At 40.2% G+C, this 8,339-nt stretch overlaps 1 protein-coding gene and 1 pseudogene across 1 annotated transcript in view; one reads left to right on the forward strand and one right to left on the reverse strand.

Annotated features, from left to right (window-relative positions):
* Positions 1 to 758: 758 nt before the first annotated feature.
* Positions 759 to 2,050, forward strand: LOC108491254 (annotated as a pseudogene).
* A 1,184-nt stretch (positions 2,051 to 3,234) lies between these two features.
* Pls3 (plastin 3) overlaps positions 3,235 to 8,339 on the reverse strand; it is a gene marked incomplete in the record, with an annotated part of 117,716 nt that continues 112,611 nt past the window's right edge. Inside the window, 1 exon segment of the mRNA XM_029567592.1 lies at positions 3,235 to 4,481. Coding sequence (XP_029423452.1) covers positions 4,349 to 4,481 — 133 coding nt within the window.

The following is an 8,339-nucleotide window of genomic DNA, read 5'->3' on the forward strand; positions in this document are numbered from 1 at the left end:
ATCTATCATCTATCTATCTATCTATCTATCATCTATCATCTATGTATTTGCAGTGCTAGGCATCAAACACAGAGCTTTGTGCATGCTAGGCAAGCATTCTACTACTTGGTTACATCCTCAGCTCATGCAATTTATATTAAATCCATTTCAAATACAATGGCATAGGCAAATTGAAAAGAAAGCACATGAAGTGAAATCATGCAAGTGTTTACAATCAGGAATGGTTAGGCTGTATTACTATCACACAGACTATAGAGCAAGGAAATTAGTTGCTATGAGAAAAGACATTATGTAATGATAACAGTATCAATCAGCTAAGATGTGATTGTGGTGCCCCTAATTGAGTATGCACCAAACACATTTGAAAGCCTCAAAATACACAAATAAAAAGCTGATCATGGGGCTGGACATTCACAAAGCCCTGGGTTGAATCCTCAGTATTGAATAAACAAGACATGGAGACATACATCTGTAATCCTGGTGCTTGGCTGGTAGAGGAAGGAGGATCAGAAGTTCAAGGTCATCCTCAACTGTGTAGTGAGTTTGAGGTCAGCCTTGAATACTTGAGACCCTGTCTAAATAATTAACTCATTAATTTAAAATAATGTATATGTGTAATTATCTTTGGTGCTATGTGTTTTAAATATTTTTACTGTATCATTTGTGGGACCCTGTCTCAAAAAATTAAACAAACAAAAAAATCAAGGTTAAAAAAGGGAGGTTCTGCCTTTTTTTGTGGTGCCTACTAGGCAGTCAGCTGCATCAAGATGAAGCTCAATATCTCCTTCCCAGCCATCGGTTGTCAGAAACTCCTTGAAGTGAACGATGAATGCAAACTTCATATTTTTTATGAGAAGTACATGGTCGCAGCAGTTGTTGCTGATGCCCTAGGTGAAGAGTGGAAGGGTTATGTGGTCTGAGTCAGTAGTGGAAATGACAAACAAGGTTTTCCCAAGCAGCAGGGTGTATTGACCCATGGCAGAGTATGTCTGCTGCTGAGTAAGGGATGTTCTTGTTACAGACAAAAGAGGACTGGAGAGAGAAAGTGCAAGTCTGTTCAGGGATGCATTGTGGACGCCAATCTGAGTGTTCTCTACTTGATTATTGTAAAAAAAGGAGAGAAAGATATTCCTGAACTGACAGGTACCACTGTACCTTGGTGGTTGGGGCCCAAAACAGCTAGCAGAATTTGCAAACTTTGTCAGAAAGCCCTTGAACAAAGATCGTAAGAAGGCCAGGAAAAAAACACCCAAGATTCAGCATCTTATTACACTCCGTGACCTACAACCCAAATGCCCATGTATTGCTCTGAAGAATCAACAGACCAAGAAAATAAGGAGGAGGCTGCAGAAGACACTGAACTGTTGGCCAAGAGAGTGAAGGAAGCCAACCAAAGAAAAGTGCCAGGAACATTTTGCCAAGAAATGCAGGCTGTCCTCACTGAGAACTTCTACTTCCAAGTCTGAGTCTAGTCAAAAAGAATCTTTAAAAGTAACAAATAAATATGATCAAACCTTGAAAACAAAGTTGGAGGGAGATTTTGTAGGGCATAGTGGTACCCAGCACTTGGGAGGCAGAGGTAGGTGGATGTCTGTGAATTCAAGGCCAACCTGGTCTACACAGCCAGTTTCAGGTCAGCTGGGGCTACAGGGAAATCTTGTCTCAAAAAGAAAAGGGTAAGGGTTCTTTACAAAATGCATCTTACTAAGTTGAAGAATCAGATCTGAAAGGCTGAATACTGTCTATAGCCACACCATACTGGGTGGCCCAATATCCTTTGAAAGGTTGCGTTAAGTATGATCACAAGTCTGAAATTCTGGAAAAGGCAAAATTATAGAGTCAGCTGCCAGGGAGCAGTGGGAGACAAAAGCGCATAGCATAGAGGATATTCAGAACAGTGAATCTATTCTGTGTGGTATGACAATATTGGGTACATGTCATTATATGTTTGTTGAAATTCATAGGATGTTCACTGTTAAGAGGGCTGAAGGTGGAGCTCAGTGGTAAAGCATTTGATCAACAGGCCTGGGGCTCTAGGTTCCATTTCTAGTGTAGAAAAAAGCAAAAACAAACAAAAGAATGGTCTCTAATATAAACTATGGCCTTGAGTGATAATGGTGTGTCTTAAGTCAGTATGTGCCTACTGACAATAACAAACATAATGCTCCAGTGCACAGTGTTCATAGTGGGGGAGGCTGTACATGTGAAGGGAGGGGTGTATGGAAAACCTAGTTTTGTTTTCCTTGAGGCAGAAGCTCATTTAACTCAGGCTGGTTTCAAACTCCTTCTGCAATGAACAATAGCCTTGAACTCTTGTCCTCCTGTTTCCATCTCCCCAGTGCTGGGATTATACGTTAATTGCCATCATGTCTGGCTGTTCAGTTTTTTTTTTGTTGTTGTTGTTTTAGTTTTTTTCTATTTTATTGTTTTTAAAATTAATTTATTTTTTGGTGGTTTCATACATACGCATATGTGTATACACACACATATATGTGTGTGTATGTATGTAATGAATTCAGGTTCTGATCATCATCGCACCCTCTCTTAAGTTCTCTTTAGAGATAGGGTCTCATGCACAGCAGGTTGGCTTCTAATTCACTATGTAGCCTAAAGTGATCTTGAACCTCTTTTTTACATTGATTGACTGAGTGAGATGTGTGTGTGTGTGTGTGTGTGTGTGTGTGTGTATAGTATATGCATGTGTTCCTGTGGGTAAATTAGAGAAAACGATTGTATTTTAACCTTATTTGTATTCTCCTTTGTCCCATACCCTCCCCAAAAGCTCAAGTCTAATACAGATTATTTTACAAAATATAATAGAAAAACTTCTGTCCCAAATTGGCATACCACTAGGGAACATTAACATGAAGAATAGACTAATGGTAGCATGGCAAGGCACATCCACAATACCTGCACTAAGGAAGCTGAGGCAAAGTTTCCAAGTTTAAGAGCATCCTAGGGTACAGAGAGCGACCCATCTCAAAAACAAACTGGTGAGATGTCTCAGTTAAGTGAGCTTTCTGCTCTTCCAGAGGACCCAAGTTCAGTTTCCAGCACCCACATAAGGTGGCTCATAACCACCTGAAACTCCAGTTCCAGGGGATCTGACAATCTCGCCTAGCCTCTGTAGGCACTTCCACACATATGTGGCATACATTCACACACACGCACACATACACACACACATAAATAAATAATAATTTTTTTAAAACAAAACAAAGAGTGAGAGACTACTTATTATGCAAATGCATTTATTTGAACTATGTTGCTACTGGGTTACAGGACTTTTCAGAGTTAGAGTAACATAATTGTCTTAAGAACTATAGCAAAGAGCTTGACAAAGCAGGAGTACATCAAGTCCAACATACATACATTTACTTTTTAGTGCCCACCTCTCCTTGTTATAGGTGTAAAATTTAAAAATATATTGTACACTTAGCATACTTGGCTTATTGAATCCCTGTCTAAGTTATGAGCTAACTCTCTCCTCAAAAATGTCATATTCAACAGCATTTTAAATTCAAAGAGAGCGTTACTGATATAGGTTCCAAAGCAAATAAGCATGCATTGAACCAACATATTAAAGACAAAAAATTTCATCTGTTTACAGCTTGGGTATGAAGGGGAAGATACAACCTTAGGGTTCAGTTTTTCCTCTACCTATAATGTATGCTTGTTTACTCACTTGAAGATCCCCTTAAAAAAAGTAGCAAAATCAGCAGACTTGTTGAATGTAATCAAAATATTCTTAAATGTACAAAAAATAATCATGTAGAAAGAATACTGTAAAAAGATACTGATTTTAAGAATAAAAGAATAAGAAAAGCTTCTATTACATTCTGCACAGCCAGTTACTTTGGCAAATTTTCAGTATACAAAGTAAGCAAAGGATACTCATCTCCACATACTTTCTGACTATAGTTCTCCAGTAAGAACTGGAAGACTGCATGGAAAGAAAAATGACTAGCTAATAATATTTGCATCAACCCATCTAAGCAAGTCACAAGAGACGGACATTCTAAACGGGAAAAGGTACATAGAGAGAAATACATATAGCAATGGGCAATGTCAAAGGCGGCATTCCAGGAGCAGAGAGTGAAAAGGGTTCACTGTGAGCATGGTTCAGGTGTGCTGGACAGATCCATCGGACAGATCTATTGGAAAGAGGAGTTGTTTGCTACTAAAACTCTTTCCCTGAAGGCTGTCTTGATGAGCTGGTCTTGTTAATGAAATCTAAAAGTCCTTTAATTGACCAAGAATTCCTTAAGCCATGAGCACTTACCAGGAAATAGCTGACTTGCTAATCATGCACCTGGGAATAAGGGTGCTTTTATTCAGATTGGTTAGTTTATACTCTCTTCATCCCCCGGCCCATCAAACATGCAAACACGGTCATGACCATCTTGGGCTTTACTTCCACGAGGTCTTCAGGGAGAGCATATACTCTAGCTCCAATTCTTCTAGCCATCGACACTGCATACCTATTTTTTGAGAAAACAAAAATTAAGATGAGATTTTTGTTTTTCAAGGACACCATTTGAGACATCTACTTCCTCTTATGCAATCATTTGGCTGGGATGCAAAGTTTCTGTATTGAAAATGCAAATCAGAGAGCCAGGCATGGTGGTTCATGCTTATAATCTTAGTAATCAGGAGGCAGAGGGAAGAGGATTGCTCCAAATTTGAGGGCAGCGAGAGCTACACTGAGATCTTCTCTCAAAAAAACCCAAAATACCTCTGCTGCCCTGGGCCTGCACGACCTGCAGGCCTCTCTCTGACCTGCAGGCCTCTCTCCAGGGTAAGTGGATCTCGTCCTCCACGCCTTCACTCCCCCAGCCTCATTCACCCTCCCATCTCCCCCGCTGGTCTCTCCTCCTAGCCTGGGTCCTGTCCCATTCCTTGTCTTGGCCCTCCAGACACCTGGGGAACCACCACTGCTGCCTGATCCTTTGCATCCAGACCAACTCAGTTCCTTTTCCGGTCCCCAGGAACCCTTGGGGCCTGGCCCTGCCCTCACCTCCCTCTGCCTCCCTGAGCTTGCACAACCCACCAGCCTCTTTCCTGGACCCTAGGGCTGACCTTTCCTCTTCCTGGTCCTTTGTATCCAGACCAACCCAGCTCCTCAGTGCAGTCCCCAGGAGCCCTTGGGGTCTCCTCCTGCCCCCATCTCCCTTTACATCTCTGGGTGGCATGACCACCAGCTGCCCTAGACCAGCATCTTTCCTGGGCCCTGCTCCCAGCAAAACACTTAGGGCCGCTTCCCGCCCCCATCTTCCTTTGCATCTCTGGGTGGCACAGCCACCAGCTGCCCTAGGGCAGCATCGTTCCTGGTCCCAGCTCCCAGGCCAGTCCAACCCCCAAATTCCCGAGGCCAAAATCTTTCCTGGAGGGATCCAGACCTTAGGAGAAAGCCTGAGAGCCTGTGATCCTCATCCGACTTGGGCCTCTATGGGAACTCCTGAAGACAAAAGCAATCTGGCCACTCCAATATAAAATCAAAAGATAGAACTGGAAGCTTAGAAGAACCAGCTTTTCATGCCCAAAAAGTAAACCACAAAGACACATAAAATTTACAAAAAGAAGCAGACCTAAATTTGAAGGAATGAGTCTCACACAAGAATCAGAAACTACAAAAGAAATTCACATGTCAAGATCACAGAGAAAAAATAAACGTCATAAATCGTATAAATGGGGCTGAAAGACAAGAACCACATGGTCATCTCAATAGATGCAGAGAAGGCCTTTGACAAAATTCAACATGCATTTATGTTCAAAGTCTTAGAGAGAGTTAGACTGGAGGGAACATACCTCAACCTAATAAAAGCCATATATATAAACCCACAGCTAAAATCATTCTAAATGGAGAAAAACTGGAAGCATTCCCAGTGAAATCAGGAACCAGACAAGGCTGTCCACTATCTCCACTTCTCTTTAACATAGTGCTTGAAACTCTTGCAAGAGCAATAAGACAAGAGCAAGAAATTAAAGGAGTAATCATTGGAAAATAAGAGATCAAATTATCCCTTTTTGCACATGATATGATATTATATCTAAGAGATGCCAAAAAATTCCACCAGAAAACTCCTAGAAATTATTAACTCGCTCAGTTAAGTGGCCAGTTACAAAATTAACCTACAAAAGTCTGTAGCCTTTCTATATAACAATAACAAGCAATCAGAGAAAGAGCACATGGAAACACTCCCCTTCACAATAGCTGCAAAGTAAATAAAATATCTCACAATAAACCTGACCAAAGACATTAAAGAATTCTACAAAGAAAGTTTTAAATCTTTACAGAAAGAGATTGAGGAAGACAACAGAAGATGGAAGGACCTCCCATGCTCATGGATTTGGAGGATTAAAATAATATTGTGAAAATGGCCATCCTAATAAAAAGCCATTTATACATTCAATGCAATGCCAATTATAATCCTCATGACATTCTTCACAGAATTGGAAAAAAAAATCCTAAGATTCATATGGAAGCACAAAAGAACTCGGATAGCCAAAGCAGCCCTGAGCATTAAGAACAATGCTGGGGGAATTACCATACCAGATTTTAAATTGTATTACAGAGCCATAGCCATAAAAACAACATGGTACTGTCACAAAAAATAGACCCCTATATCAATGGAACAAAATTGAAGACCAAAATATGAGTACATGCAATTTCATCCACCTGATATTTGACAAAGGGGCCAAGAATATTCACTGGAGGAAAGACAGCATGTTTAGCAAATGGTGCTGGCAATACTGGATCTCCACCTGTAGAAGAATGAAACCAAAACCCTGTATTTCACCCTGCATAAAAGTCAATTCCAAATGGATCAAAGACCTCAATGTAAAGCCTGGAACTCTGAAACTGTTAGAAGAAAACATTGGGAAAAACCTACAAGATATAGGTGTAGGAAAGGATTTTCTAAACCGGACATCAATTGCTCAGGAAACAAGGGCAAGAATTAACAAATGGGACCTCGTTAAACTAAAAACCTTCTGGACATCAAAGGAGGCAATCAGAGAAGTGAACAGAAAACCCACAGAACAGGAGAGCATCTTTACCAGCGACACATCTGACAGGTTTAATATCCAAAATATATAACGAACTCAAAAAACAGAGAATCAAGACAAGAAGTAACCCAATTAAAAGATGGGCTAAGGAGATGAACAGAGAGTTCTCAAAAGAAGTAAAGATGGCTATGAAGCATCTTAAAAGATGTTCAACATCACTAATAATTAGGGAAATGCAAATTAAACCACTTTAAGATTGTATCTTACCCCAGTCAGACTGGCTTAGATCAAGAAAACGAATGATACCAAATGTTGGAGAGGATGTGGGGAAAGGGGAACATTACCTAGATGCAGGAGTAACACTCATACACATAAAATAAAAATAATAAGATATTAGAAAAAAAACTAAAGATGAACCTCCCATATGATCCAGTGATGCCACTCCTTGGCATATAGAAAGGACTCATCATACTGTAGAGATACCTGTACATCCATGTTTGTTGCTGCTTTTCATAATAGCTAAGAAATGAAAAGAACCTAAATATCCCTCAATTGACGAATGGTTAATGAAAATGTGGTACATCTACTCATTGGAGTTCTACTCAGCATTAAGTAAAGGTGAAATTATGAAAGTTGCAGGTAAATGGATGGAACTAGAGAGTGTTATACCAAGTGAAGTAACACAGAGTCAGAAAAAAAAATTGACATATGTTCTCTCTCATATGTGGATCCTAGAACCAAACCCTGATAAGTGAGTATGTATCCAGACATAACTACAGGAACCAGGATAATGGAAAGGAAACAGGGAGGTAAAGGAAAAGAAAGAACCTGAAAGAGAAGAACAGTAGGAAACAGGCCTTAATAAGGGAGATATGGATAAAAATTGGGTTAGTTTAAGGGAGGTGTGAGGGAAGGGTATACAAGGAACATAGGGGAGAAAGGGAAAGAAGGAGCTCAAGAGAGGCAGGACCAGAGGAGAAAGGTATTAGTAAGGGAGAAAGGGGGAAATGGGGGCACCTTAAGTGGGAAAACCATGATGGAGGGGTAAGACAATGCGAGAGATAAATAATGCCTCGCTAGTTTTAAAAACCAGAGGGAAACATATTACTCGTAGAACCTACTGACAAATTATACATAGTAGATCAGGAAATATATGTCTAGGTAAGGTTTATCTGAGAACAACTGGCCTTTGCCCAAGATTTATCTATATGACACACAGTAATTAAAAGTACCAGACTGGTGGAATTAACCTTCTTGGGTATTTAACAGACATACTTTGAGACCTATAATAATTTGGTCAGAGGGACATAAAGGACACTTTTTGCTCCTAG

This window comes from Nannospalax galili, unplaced genomic scaffold (assembly GCF_000622305.1).
Source record: "Nannospalax galili isolate Female #2095 unplaced genomic scaffold, S.galili_v1.0 scaffold641, whole genome shotgun sequence".
Classification (NCBI taxonomy): domain Eukaryota; kingdom Metazoa; phylum Chordata; class Mammalia; order Rodentia; family Spalacidae; genus Nannospalax; species Nannospalax galili.